The sequence below is a fragment of the Trachypithecus francoisi genome, unplaced genomic scaffold (genome assembly GCF_009764315.1).
Source record: "Trachypithecus francoisi isolate TF-2019V2 unplaced genomic scaffold, Tfra_2.0 Lachesis_group20, whole genome shotgun sequence".
Taxonomy (NCBI): Eukaryota; Metazoa; Chordata; class Mammalia; order Primates; family Cercopithecidae; genus Trachypithecus; species Trachypithecus francoisi.
The window spans coordinates 12663177-12676548 of record NW_022681466.1 but is presented as its reverse complement, the minus strand read 5'-3'; the positions used below and the strand labels follow the sequence as shown (position 1 = coordinate 12676548).

The window sequence follows — 13372 nt, the reverse complement described above, 5'->3', positions numbered from 1 at the left end:
AAAAAAGATATAAAAAAAAAATTAGCCGGGCATGGTGGCGCATGCCTGTAATCCCAGCTAGTCCGGAGGCCGAGGCAGGAGATTTGCTTGAACCCGGGAGGCAGAGGTTGTGGTGAGCCGAGATCGAGCCATTGCACTCCAGCCTGACGACAGAGTGAGACGCCATATCAAAAAAAAAAAAAAAAGAAAAAGAAATGGGGTTGACCTGGGGGGAGGGTGATGAGCTCCTGGTGGTCTTGGAGAAACCTAGACGGGCGTGTGGGTGTGTGGGCAGCAAGACAGCTGTGGAGCTTCGGGGTGAGAACTGCCTTTCCTGCCCACCTCTGGGAGTGGGGAGGAGGGTGACCAGTTCCCACATGGGGGCTGTGAGAGGCAGGCCGGGCCTGCTGCACCCTAGTTGGTGTCTGCCAGGCCCAGTCTTCAGAGCAAGGGAGGAATCGAGCCACTCTGTGGGGGTTGGGGCAGAGCCTGACCAGAGTCTCGCCTGAGCTTCCGGAACAGCAAGGGTCTGGGGGCCTTGGCTTCGATGAGGCAGCAGGTCTGGGGCTCCCCGCCTGAGGTCCCTGCAGGGCAACACAGCAGGGCAGAGAGAAGGCTCGTGGGGTCTGGAGGGCAGTCGAGGCTTCCCACAGGAACCCCTTATGGGTCCAGGCCAGGGTTCCACTGTGAATAAAAGGCTTGGACCTCCCCCTCCTTGAAAAAGTTATTCCTATGTCTGCCCTAAGCTAGAGGTGGGCAGGGTGGGGCCCGCCAGATGCCTAGCCGAGTTCCAGGGTAAGAGCAACTGGGCCAGTAGCCGGCCCTTGGACCAAGCAGGTTCCCAAAGGCTGGGGCCGGCAGGGTGGGGACCCAGGATGTCCTGACGTGTCAGTGTGGCCAGCAGGTTGTCTCAAGATTCGGTGCGTCTCTAGACACTCACAGACATAAGCTGTAAAAATAAAAGTATGCTGCACTGTTTTAGCAGAGGGGCAACCAACTTGGGCTAGAGCTATCTCTGAGCCCTCTGCCTCTCCTGTCCGCACCCCGGCTCCTGCGTCACTGACCCCCTCACCCACCTGCCTTGGCCCCTCCGTTTCTAAAGCCCTAGGTTCATGGCACATGGGGCAGGGAAGACGCACTTGAAATCGCAGATCTAGGCTGGGCGAGGTGGCTCACGCCTGTGATCCCAGCACTTTGGGAGGCTGAGGCGGGCAGATCACCTGAGGTCAGGAGTTTGAGACCAGCCTGGCCAAAATGGTGAAACCCTGTCTCTACTGAAAATACACAAATTAGCTGGGCGTGGTGGCCTGCACCCTTACTCCCAGCTACTTGGGAGACTGAGACAGGAGAGTTGCTTGAACCCGGGAGGCGGAGGCTGCAGTGAGCTGAGATCACGCCACTGTACTCCAGCCTGGGCGAAAGAGCCAAACTCTGTCTCGAAAAAAGGAAGGAAGGAAGGAAGGAAGGAGGGAGGGAGGGAGGGAGGGAGTGCAGCTCTGTTGTTGTGTGGAGACAGTGTTGTAAAAGTTTCCGGGTTTTCTAGTAGATGGTCATTCGGCGGCATGGACAGGCTCTATCTAGGACTGACCCGGGCACCTAACCACACTCCCGGCCTTTCTGCTGAGAATTGTTCTGTTGCTGAATAGAGGTTCAAAGCCACAGCGAGCACTAATCATATTGATCCCTCCTTTCCTGGGCCAGCACCATCGCCCACTCCTGCAGTGTTGAGTGGCGACTGCTGACAGTTCCCTCATTCATGGAATGTTCCAGCTGTTGACTTCAATTCTTTGAGCCCCTTGCTTGATCCAAGATGCCCCACCCCTGCATGCCTGTCTGCCTTCTGTCGGGCACATGGTGGGAGCTCAGGAACTGCTGGTGGAAGAGGGACCCCCCGCCAGTGTGTGACGTGACCTCAGGGGTTTCTGTTGTGCCCCGTCCCCATCCTCTCGGCCACCTGCCCTGCTGCCACTCAGTCTCATTGGGATTCCTGGAGAGCATTTGTTTTGGCCAGGCATGGCATCACACCTGTACCAGGCGGCACGCGATTCTCTTCCTCCTGGTGTTTGTGGGTGGGGTAGGGTGCTGTCCCCTGGCTCAGAGACCTTCTCAGTGGCCATTGGCCTGGGGTTTCCACTCTACCCCTTGTCTCTAAAGATCTTCCTGGGTCCAGGGCCTGCTGTCCCGGGATTCCCCATCCAGGATGTAACTGCAGTTCCTGCCGGTCTTCTGGCTCAAGAAATGTCGGTGCCAGACTGTAGAGGGTCCCTCTTCCTTGCTCGAGCTGTATGCCCACCTGATCCTCTAGCCCCTAGATCATTATTCACTCTGGTTCCCTTCCCCATAAAGAAAAGAGATCTTTAAATCCCAAGAGCACAAGCTCACTGGGGAACAGACATCACTGCACACATTGTCACAGCCATGGGGCCGCCTGCCCCTCCCTGGGCGATGTTGCCCCCTCCTTCTTGCAGGTGGAGTTTAGGGTTTTTAGTCCATGACTGGATTTACCATCTGAGCTTGAGTGGTGCCTTTCCACCGTGGAGTCCGTCAGTGAGCGGAAGCCCCTTTGCCTGTCCCCTGACATCCCTCTTGGAGGCTGTGAAACTGTCCCCAGGAAAATCGAGACAAGATGAAGGGCCCCCGTAATCCCATGGCCCTGATGCAAGGACTGATGCCATTTGTGGGATGATTTCAAAACTCCGACCTGTGTTTTTTGAATAGGTCATTCACATGCACCGTTTGGGAAAAGGGAGCTCATTGAGCAGCGAGCCTGTCCCGCCCGACCTTGCGGGCCTCTCCTAGGCGGTCGCCGTTCCGCTTCTCCTGCACCCACCCTTGCTCTGGGCACACAGGCATCAGTGATGCTGGAGATACATTGGAACAAGTGCCGTATCAGTCAGCTGCATGGGGCTCCTGCATTCTCTCTTTTTTTCTTTTTTAAGACAGGGGCTTGCTCTGTTGCCCAGGCTGGAGTGCAGTGGGGCAACCACAGCTTACTGCAGCTTCCACCTCCTGGACACAAGTGATCCTCTCACCTCAGTATCCTGAGTAGCATGGATTACAGGTGCTCACCACCCCGCCCAGCTCATTTTTTAATGTCTTTTTTTTTTTTTTTTGAGACAGACTTTTGCTCTTTTTGTCCAGGCTGGAGTGCATTGGTGAGATCTCGGCTCGCTGCAGCCTCCGCCTCCCGAGTTCAAGGGATTCTCCTGCCTCAGCCTCTCAAGTAGCTGGGATTACAGGCGTGCGCCACCATGCCCGGCTAATTTTGTATTTTTAGTAGAGACGGGGTTTTGCCATGTTGGTCAGGCTGGTCTTGAACTCCTGACCTTAGGTGATCCTCCCGCCTCAGCCTCCCAAAGTGCTAGGATTACAGGTGTGAGCCACTGCACCCGGCCTACTAATTTTTAATTTTTTTGTAGGGACAGGAGTCTCATTAGGTTGCTGGTCCTCAACCCCTGGGCTGAAGTGATCCTCCCGCCTCGGCCTCCCAAAGTGCTGGGATTAAGGGCGTGGGCTGCCGCACCTGGCCCTGTTCCCGCTTTCTTTACATTGTTTTGTAGCAGCTGACAACAGTTCATCAGATGATGCAGCAGAACTTCACCCAGCGGTCCTCTGGATTTTCCTTGTCACAGTACCAAGAGTGGCGCAGCAAATACGCTTGTGTCTGTGCCGTTTTGCATACATGTCAGTATGCCTGCAGAATAAACCCTGAAGGATAATTACTGGGTCAGAGCATAAGTCCATTTAAAATTTTGAAAGGGGGCCAGGTGCGGAGGCTCATGCCTGTAATCCCAGCACTTTGGGAGGCCAAGGCGGGCAGATCGCTTGAGGCCAGGAGTTCAAGACCAGCCTGGCCAACGTGGTGAAACCTCGTCTGTACTAAAAATACAAAAATTAGCCAGACGTGGTGGTGGGCGCCTGTAATCCCAGCTACACAGGAAGCTGAGGCAGGAGAACTGATTGAACCCGGAAGCTGGAGGTTGCAGTGAGCCAAGATTGCACCACCACACTCTAGCCTGGGTGACAGCGAGACTCCATTTCAAAATAAATAAATAAATAAAATTTGAAAGGGGGCTGGGAGTGATGGCCAATATCTGTAATCCCAGCACTTTGCATGGCTGAGATGAGAGGATCACTTGAGGCCAGGAGTTTGAGACCAGCCTGGGCAACATAATGAGACTCCTGTCTCTTCAAAAAAATCAAAAAATTAGCAGAGTGTGGTGGTGCATGCCTGTAGTCCCAGCGACATGGGAGGCTGGGGCAGGAGGATGGCTTGAGCCCAGAAAGTTTGAGGCTGTAGTGAGCTATGATCGTGCCACTGCACTCCAGCCTGGGTGACAGAGCAAGACTCTGTCTCAAAACAGAATTTTTTTTGATAGGCATTCCCAAGTTCCTCTCCATAAAGATCGTTGCCCCAAGTCACACTCGCGTCACAGGGTGCCATGGTACCTGCTCCCTCGTGCTCTGCCTGGCACACGTGCAGCACACTTTTTGATCTTTACAGGTTCAATATGTAACAAAAGATATCTGACTGTACTACTTTTTAGTTTTTTAGTTTTTACTTTTTATTTTATTTTTTTCTTTTTCTTTTTTGAGATGAAGTTTCACTCTTGTATCCCAGGCTGGAGTGCAATGGTGCGATCTCGGCTCACAGCAATCTCCGTCTCCCGGGTCCAAGCGATTCTCCTGCCCCAGCCCCCAGGTAGCTGGGATTACAGGCACGCACCACCATGCCCAGCTAATTTTTGTATTTTTAGTAGAGACAGGATTTCACTATGTTGGCCAGGCTGGTCTCAAACTCCTGATCTCAAGTGATCCGCCCGCCTCGGCCTCCCAAAATGCTGGGATTACAGGCGTGAGCCACTGGCGTGACTGTGCGATTTTTAAAAATAAAGCTTTTATGTTAGTATAATTTTAAATTTATAGAAAACTTGGAAAGTGCAGGGTGTTCCCCTATACCCCACCCAGTCTCCGCCATGTGAATATCTTACATTATGGTGGGACATGTGTACAATTAACAAGTCATTATTGATAAATCACTGATTAAAGTCCACACTTTATTTGTATTTTTGCAGTTCTTACCCGTTGTCCTTTTCTGTCCCAGGATCCCACATGATTTTTAGGCTGTGGGTCTCAGGCTCATTTGGGCTGTGAGTTTCTCAGACTCTCCTTGTTTTTAATGACCTTCGAGTTTTGGGGAGAGCTGGTCAGGGATTTTACAGCATGGTCCCCTGTTGGAGTTACCCGATACTTTTCTCGTGATCAGACCGTGGGGTGGTTTTAGGAGGAAGACCACAGAGGTAAAGTGCTCTTCCCCTCCATCCTGTCTGGGGTCCACATTGTCCATGTGACCTCTCACTGGTGGTGCTGCTGGCCTTGGTCCCCTGGCCAAGGTGGAGGGTCAGGCTTCACGGTGAAGTGGCCCGTCCCGTGTTCTCTGGCAGGAAGTCGCTTTGTTGAGCCCACACGGAAGGGGTGGGGAGTTTCGCGCGCCCTCCTTTAGAGAAGAGCATCTATACAAGTTATTTGGAATTCTTCTACACAGGAGATTTGTCTGTGCACCCTCATTTGGAATTTTTTTTTTTTTTTTTGGCACAATGTCTCACTCTGTTGCCCAGGCTGGAGTGCAGTGGCATAATCTCGGCTCACTGCAACCTCCGCCTCCTGGGTTCCAGCGATTTTCCTGTCTCAGCCTCCTGAGTACCTGGGACTACAGGTGCACGCCTGGCTAATTTTTGTATTTTAGTAGAGATGGGGGTTTCTTTTGTGTTGTTGTTGTTGTTGTTGAGACGGAGTCTCGCTCTGTCACCCAGGCTGGAGTGCAGTGGCCAGATCTCAGCTCACTGCAAGCTCCGCCTCCCGGGTTCACGCCATTCTCCTGCCTCAGCCTCCCGAGTAGCTGGGACTACAGGCGCCCGCCACCTCACCCGGCTAGTTTCTTGTATTTTTTTTTAGTAGAGATGGGGTTTCACTGTGTTAGCCAGGATGGTCTCGATCTGCTGACCTTGTGATCCACCCGTCTCGGCCTCCCAAAGTGCTGGGATTACAGGCTTGAGCCACCGCACCCGGCCCTCTGATTGTATTTCTAACTTACCATCTCCTGTGAGTGAGGCTGGACTTCTTTTATTTTCTTTTTCTTTTTTTTTTTGAGATGGAGTCTTGCTCTGTCGTCCAGGCTGGAGTGCAGTAGCGCAATCTTGGCTCACTGCAACCTCCGCCTCCCAGTTCAAGCGATTCTCCTGCCTCAGCCTCCTGAGTAGCTGCGATTACAGGTGCGTGCCACCATGCCTGGTTAATTTTTGTATATATATATTTTTTTTTAGTAGAGATGAGGTTTCACCATGGTGGCCAGGCTGTTCTCGAACTCCCAACCTCAGATTATCTGCCCACCTTGGCCTCTCACAGTGCTGAGATTACAGGCATGAGCTACTGCACCCAGCCACATCTTTTCATATATATATATATATATATATTTTTTTTTTTTTTTTTTTGAGACGGAATCTCGCTCTGTCGCCCGGGCTGGAGTGCAGTGGCCGGATCTCAGCTCACTGCAAGCTCCACCTCCTGGGTTTATGCCATTCTCCTGCCTCAGTCTCCCAAGTAGCTGGCACTACAGGTGACCGCCCGCCACCTCGCCCAGCTAGTTTTTTGTATTTTTTAGTAGAGACGGGGTTTCACCGTGTTAGCCAGGATGGTCTCGATCTCCTGACCTCGTCATCCACCCGCCTTGGCCTCCCAAAGTGCTGGGATTACAGGCTTGAGCCACCGTGCCCAGCCTTTTTTTTTTTTTTTCTTTTTCTTTTTTTTCTTTCAGAGACAGGGTGTCACTGTGTTGCCCAGGTCGGAGTGCAGTGACACTATCATAGCTCACTCCAGCCTTTAACTCCTGCGCTCAAGTGATCCTCCCACCTCAGCCTCAGAGTAGGTGGGACTACAGGTGCATGCCACCATGTCTGGCTAATTTTTAAATTTTTTATAGAGATAGGATTTCACCATGTTGCCCAGGCTGGGCTTGAACTACTGGGATCAAGTGATTCACCCGCCTTGGCCTCCTGAAGTGTTGGGATTGTAGGCGTGAGCCACCATGCCTGGCCAAAAATCACATATTTAGACCCTCAGGCTGGCCCAAGGCCCCTGGTAAACAAAGACACTTTCTTCAGGTGGAACATTCCCGGGGCTTGGAGTCCGTCTCCCAGGGGTGGAGGGCTTGCAGGCCTGTCTCATAGGTGGCTTCTGCCTGCTGCCCCTTCTGCCTCTCTCAGCCCCTCCAGCAGCCTCCAGGTCACCAAGCCTGTGCTTAGCACCTGGTCAGTCCTCTCCTCACTGACCCCTTTTCAGGGTCCCTTTCTTGGGCACCTGCTGTCCGATGGGCGCTGCTCAGGCTTCCCAGAAGGCATCTTGTTTTTCCCAGAAGGATGGAAGCCTCCATGGGGCCCTTCCTCTCCTGCTATTGCGCTCCCCGCACCTTGCCTTCTGACCTCCCGAACACCTTTCCAGCGCCCAGCTTTGGGCCCCGGGAGCACAGCCCAGGAGGGATTGAATGAGGAATTGCACGGGGCCTCTGCAGCCCCAGTGTGGAGAACAAGGCAGCGGGCTGCGTCTTTTATTGGGCGTTAGCTTGCTCCCTGGTAGTTACTGTCTGTAGCCTGGTCTGGAAGGTGTGACCAAGCCCTGGAAGAGTGGGGCACCCACCTGCTTGTGGGATTTCCACCCCGAGACCTCGCAGCGGCCTCTGCCTGGCCTCCTTTAACCGGCTCTGCTGCTGCCGAGCTGGGCTCCCTGCCTGCACTTGCTGTTCAGCTATTTTAGACCACGGTTTCCTGACCAAGAAATGCCCGTAACAAATGATTGGGTGTCCTGGTGGGATCCGTGTGTATCTGCTTTCCTGGTGGGATCCGTGTGTATCTGGTTTCCTGGAGCTTTTTTTTTTTCGGTCTTTTTTTGGTTGGGTTGTTTGTTTTCAGCTTAAGGATTCAGATTTAAAAATAAATCTGAAAGTTCATAGGTCTCTTTTCCTGGGAAACTGGAGACCCGAGGTCCCATCCTGTGGTGGCGTGGGCACCTGGCCAGGATCGATGTCACTGGTGGGTGTGGCATCCAGTGGCATCTGTGGTGTTCCCCAGGCCGTCTCCCACTGGACTGTGAGCCCTTTCCCCCAAAATGTGTGATTTGGAGGGTTTTTGTATTTTTTGTTTTGTTTTGTTTTCTGACAGAGTCTAGCTCTGTCTCCAGGCTGAAGTGTCGTGGTACAATCTCGGCTCACTGCAACCTCCGCCTCTCAGGTTTAAGCAATTCCCCTGCCTCAGCCTGCTGAGTAGCTGGGACTACAGGCACCCGCCACCACGCCCAGCTAATTTTTGTATTTTTAGTAGAGATGGAGTTTCACTGTGTTAGCCAGGATGGTCTCGAACTCCTGACCTCATGATCCACCCACCTCAGCCTCCCAAAGTGCTGGGATTACAGGCGTGAACCACTGCACCCGACAGTCTCCATCTCTTGACCTCGTAATCCACCCACCCCGGCCTCCCAAAGTGCTGGGATTACAGGCGTGAGCTACCACATCCAGCCGATTTGGAGGGTTTTTAAGCCTACGGGAAAGTCAGGGAGCGTAGCGTAAGGTACCCCCGAGTGCCACTTCCTCGAGCGCCGCTTCCCCAAGTGCTGCTTCTCCGAGCACTCTGATCCTCGCTTAGCGTCTGCTGCGCAGCCTTCCCTTCGTCCCCTGTGCCCCTCCGCCCCTTTCCACGGACCTGGAACCACCGAGCCGTTAGCTGCACTCACTCCCAGGTCCTATAGTGCCTGGTCATGGTTGCGTCTCCTTAGTCCTCGTCGTGACCCCACAGAGTCGCTCCGGGTGCCCTCCCTGCTGACGGAGGAGACCGCGGGCTGAAGGGTCCCCAGGGGTTCTCATCCACGGAAGGTGGGAGCTGGCGGTTCCTGGGAGCTGGTGGGTGACAGTGGTGACAGTGAGCAGCTCCCTTCCCGCCCTCCCTTTGCCGGGGTGAAGGGCTCCTGCTTGATGCGGAGCCGGGGAGGCTCTTAGAGGTCAGGCGTCAGCCCTCCTCCCGCTGCCCTGCTGTCTAGCACTGCTGCCCCTCTGACCACCCACTGCTTTTGGGGCCACCCCTCTGTTCTCTGACTGCGTTTCTCCAAAGCAGGTGGAGGCTGAGCGAACTGGTAAGTGAGCATTTGCTGCTTAATTCACTGTTTGCTCCCTTTTCACAGGAGGCCACAGGACCTGGGGCCTCCCGGGCCATCAACAACCTTAGAAGATCCAGCAGCACCACACAGGTCAGCCAGCCTCGGAGCAGCTCCCCCAGGTAACCCCCAAGGCCCTTGGATAACCTCAGGTACCCCCCAGCCTGCTCCTCCTTGCCTCTGCTCTGCCCTCCCTCCAGCCTCCTGGGTCCTGGGCCCTTGCTGGCTAGCGAGGCCTGGAGTGACGCCACGGGTCAGCTTTGTGTCCCAGGCCTCTCGCATTGGGGTGGGAGGCCCGAGGCAGACACTTTCCTGCACCGCATCCCTCCCTTCCTCCTGGCTGTCCCTGCGGCTTCTGAGACCCTGCCTGAGGGCTGCGCTGAAACCCTTCCCACCTGCCCTCTGAATGTCAAAAGCTGTCATTTGCGAGAAAGGGCAGCACTGTGACCCTTCTGAACCCCCCCCACTTTGAGCCCCTGTTCCCACCTTTGCCCACTTAAACTCTGCCGCTGTCTCTCGCGGCCTCCAAACCAGCGGGCTGGGGAGGAGCTGCCTGGATGGCCCCAGTGGGGGTGTTGTGGGGAGTGGAGCTGGTGGTGCCAGCAGCCTCCAGGGGGGCATCCTATAGCCCAGAGTGGTAGACGAGGTCCTGGCATCACCTCCCACTAGGCATTGTCCCCAAGCGAGCAGGGTGCTCCCGTGGGGCGTGGATCTAGTGAAGGCTGAATTCTGGGCCACCAAGGGCCCTGGGTGGCCCCTTCCTAGGAAGACCAAGAACAGGGGTCACCCGCCCTGTCCGCGCAGCCTCCAGGGGCCACCACGCCCTGTCCAGCGCAGCCTCCAGGGGCCACCACGCCCTGTCGCGCAGCCTCCAGGGGCCACCACGCCCTGTCCAGCGCAGCCTCCAGGGGCCACCACGCCCTGTCCAGCGCAGCCTCCAGGGGCCACCACGCCCTGTCCAGCGCAGCCTCCAGGGGCCACCACGCCCTGTCCAGCGCAGCCTCCAGGGGCCACCACGCCCTGTCCAGCGCAGCCTCCAGGCGCCGCTCTCAGCTCAGGAACTGGCTTCATGGAGTCCCACCAAGCAAGGGACTGCCGAGGACAGCTGGTGTGTGGGTGTGTGGTGTGAGTGTGGTGTGTGTATGTGGTGTGTGTGTGTGTGGTATGTGGTGTGTGGTGTATGTGTAGTGTGTGTGTGTGGTATGTGGTGTGTGTGTGTGGTGTGTGTGTGTGTGTGTGTGTGGTGTGTGGTGTGTGGTTGTGTGTGGTGTGTGTGTGTGGTGTGTGGTGTGTGTGTGTGGTGTGTGTGTGTGGGTGTGTGTGTGGTGTGTGTGTGTGGTGGTGTGTGGTGTAGGTATGCTGTGTGTGGTATGTGTAGTGGTGTGTGTGTGGTATGTGTGGTGTGTAGTGTTGTGGTGTGGTGGTGTGGATGTGTGTATGGGGGTGTGGTGTGTGTGTGTGTGGTGTGTAGTGGTTGTGTGGTGTGTGTGTGTGTGGGTGTGTGGTGTGTTGTGTGTGGTGTGTGGTTGTGTGGGTTGGGTGGTGGGGTGTGGGTGTGGTGTGGGGGTCAGGTGGGATGGGTTGTGCGTGGTGTGTCGTGTGGTGTGGTGTGTGGGTGTTGGTGTGTGGCCGTGTGTTGTATGTGGTATGTGGTTGTGCATGGGGGTAGTGTGTGGTGTGAGTGTGGTGTGTGTGGGGTGGTGGGGTGTGGGGGGTGGTGGTATGTGGTGTGTGGTTGTGGGTGTGTGTGTGGGTGTGTGTGGGTTGGTGGTGGTGTGTGGGTGTGGTGTGGTGGTTGTGTGTGGTGTGTGGTGTGGTGTGTGTGTGGTGTGTGGTGGTGTGTGGTGTGTTGTGGGTGGTGGTGTGTGTGGTGTGTGTGGGGTGTGTGTGTGGTGTTTGTGTGGTGTGTGGGGTGTGGTTGTGTGGTGTGTGGTGTGTGTGTGTGTGTGGTGTGTGGTGTGGTGTGTGGTGTGTGTGTGTGTGTTGGTGTGTGTGGTGGTGTGGTGTGTGTGGTGGTGTAGGTGTGGGTGGTGTGTGGTGTGTGTGTGTTGGGTGGTGTTGTGTGTGGTGTTGGTGTGTGTATGTGGTGTGTTGTGTGTGTGTTGGGGGTTGTGTGTGTGGTGTGTGGTGTGGTTGTGTGGTGTGTGTGTGTTGGGGGTGTGGTGTTGTGTGTGTGTTGGTGGGTGGTGTTGTGGTGTGTGTGGTGTGGTGTGTATTGTGTGTTGTGTGTGTGTTGGTGTGGTGTGTGGTGTGTGTGTGTGTGGTATGTAGTGTGTGTGTGTGGTGTGTGTGTGTATGTGTGTATGTGGTGTGTGTGGTGTGTGTGTGGTGGTGTAGTGTGGTGTGTGTGGTGTGTGTGTGGTGGTGTGTGGTGTGGTGTGTGGTGGTTGGTGGTGTGGTGTGTGGTGTGGTGGTGTGTATGGTGTGTAGTGGATGTGTGTGGTCAGTGTGTATGTGGTGTGGGTGTGTCGTGTGTGTGGTGTGTGGTGTGTAGGGTGTGCCGTGTGTTATATGTGTATGTGGTTGTGCATGGTTGTAGTGTGTGTGTGAGTGTGGTGTGTGTATGTGGTGTTGGGTGTGTGGTGTGTATTGTGTGGTGTGTGGTGTATGGTGTGTGTGATGTGTGTGTGTGTGGGGTGTGTGGGTGTGGTGGGTTGGGGGTTGTGTGTGGTATGTGTTATGTGTATGTGTGTGGTGTGTGGTGTGGTGTTGTGTGGTGTTGGTGTGTGGGTTGTGTGTGTGTGTGGTGTGTGTGTGTGGTATTGGTGTGTGGTGTATGTGTGTGTGGTGTGGTGTGGTGTGGTGGTGTGTGTGTGTGTGTGGTGTGTGGTGTGTGGTGTTGTGTTGTGTGGTGTGTGGGTGTGGTGTGTGGTGTGTGGGGTGTGTGGGGTGGTGGTGTGTTGGGTTGTGTGTTGTGTGTTGGTGTGTGTGGTGTGTGTGTGTTGGTGTGTGGGTGTGTGTGTGGTGTGTGGGTGTGTGTGTGGTGTGTGTGTGGTGTGTGTGTGTGGTGTGTGGTGTGGTGGTGTTGTGGTGTGTGTGTGTGTGTGTGTGTGGTGTTGGTGTGTGTGTGGGGTGTGTGTTGTGGGGGTTGTGTGGGTGGTGTGTGTGTGTGGTGTGGTTGGTGTGTGTGTGGTGTGTGTGTGGTGTGTGTGGTGTGTGTGTGTGTGTGTGTGTGGTGTGTGGGTGTGGTGTGTGTGGTGTGTGTGGTGTGTGTGTGTGGTGGTGTGTGGTGTGTGTGGTGTGTGTGTGGGTGTGTGGTGTGTTGTGGGTGTAGTGTGTGGTGTGGTGTGTGTGTGTGGTGTGTGGTGTGTTGTGGGTGTGGTGTGTGGTTGTGTGTGTGTGTGTGTGGTGTGTGTGTGTGTGGTGTGTGTGGTGTGGTGGTGTGTGTGGTGTGGTGTGTGTGTGTGTGTGGTGTGTGTGTGTGGTGTGTGGTGTGTGTTGGTGTGTGGTGTGGTGGTGTGGGTGTGTGTGTGTGGTGGTGTGGTGTTGGTTGGGTGTGTGTGTGTGTGGGTTGTGGTGTGTGTTGTGTGTGTGGTGTGTTGTGTGTGGTGTGGTGTGTGGGTGTGTGGTGTGGTGGTGTTGTGGTGTGTGGTGTGTGTGTGGTGTGTTGGGGTGTTGGGGGTGTGGTGTTGTGTTGTGTGTGGGTGTGTGGTGTGTGGTGTGTGTGGTGTGTGTGTTGGTGTGTGTGTGGTTGTGTGGTGTGTGTGTGTGTGTGTGGTGTGTGTGTTGTGTGTGTGTGGTGTTTTGGTGGTGTGTGTGTGTGTGGTGTGTGGGTTGTGTGTGGTGTGTTGGTGTGTGTGGTGTGTGGGTGGTGGTGTGTGTGTGGTGTGTGTGTGGTGTGTGTGTGTGTGGTTGTGTGTGGTGTTGGTGTGTGTGTGGTGTGTGTTGTGGTGTGTGGTGTGTGTGTGTGTGGTGTGTGTGTGGTGTGTGGTGTGTATGGTGTGTAGTGGATGTGTGTGTGGTGTGTGTGTGTGGTGTGTGGTGTGTGTGTGTGGTGTGTGGTGTGTGTGTGGTGTGTGTGTGTGGTGTGGTGTGTGTGTGTGTGGTGTGTGTGTGGTGTGTGTGTGGTGTGTGGGGTGTGTGGGTGGTGTGTGTGTGTGTTGTGGTGGTGTGTGTTGGTGTGTGTGTTGGTGTGTGTTGTGTGGGGGGTGGTGTGTGTGGTGTGGGTGTGGTGGGGGGGGTGGTGGGGGGGGGG

At 55.0% G+C, this 13372-nt stretch overlaps 1 protein-coding gene across 6 annotated transcripts in view; it reads left to right on the top strand.

The window, feature by feature from the left end:
- The window catches only part of CEP131 (centrosomal protein 131), a 38346-nt gene that overhangs the window by 3764 nt on the left and 21210 nt on the right, over window positions 1–13372 (top strand). For all 6 annotated transcript variants that reach the window (XM_033182558.1, XM_033182557.1, XM_033182560.1 and 3 more), the window contains exon 3: window positions 9205–9299. In XM_033182558.1, the coding sequence (XP_033038449.1) occupies window positions 9205–9299 (95 nt within the window). The remainder of the gene's footprint in view (window positions 1–9204; window positions 9300–13372) is intronic.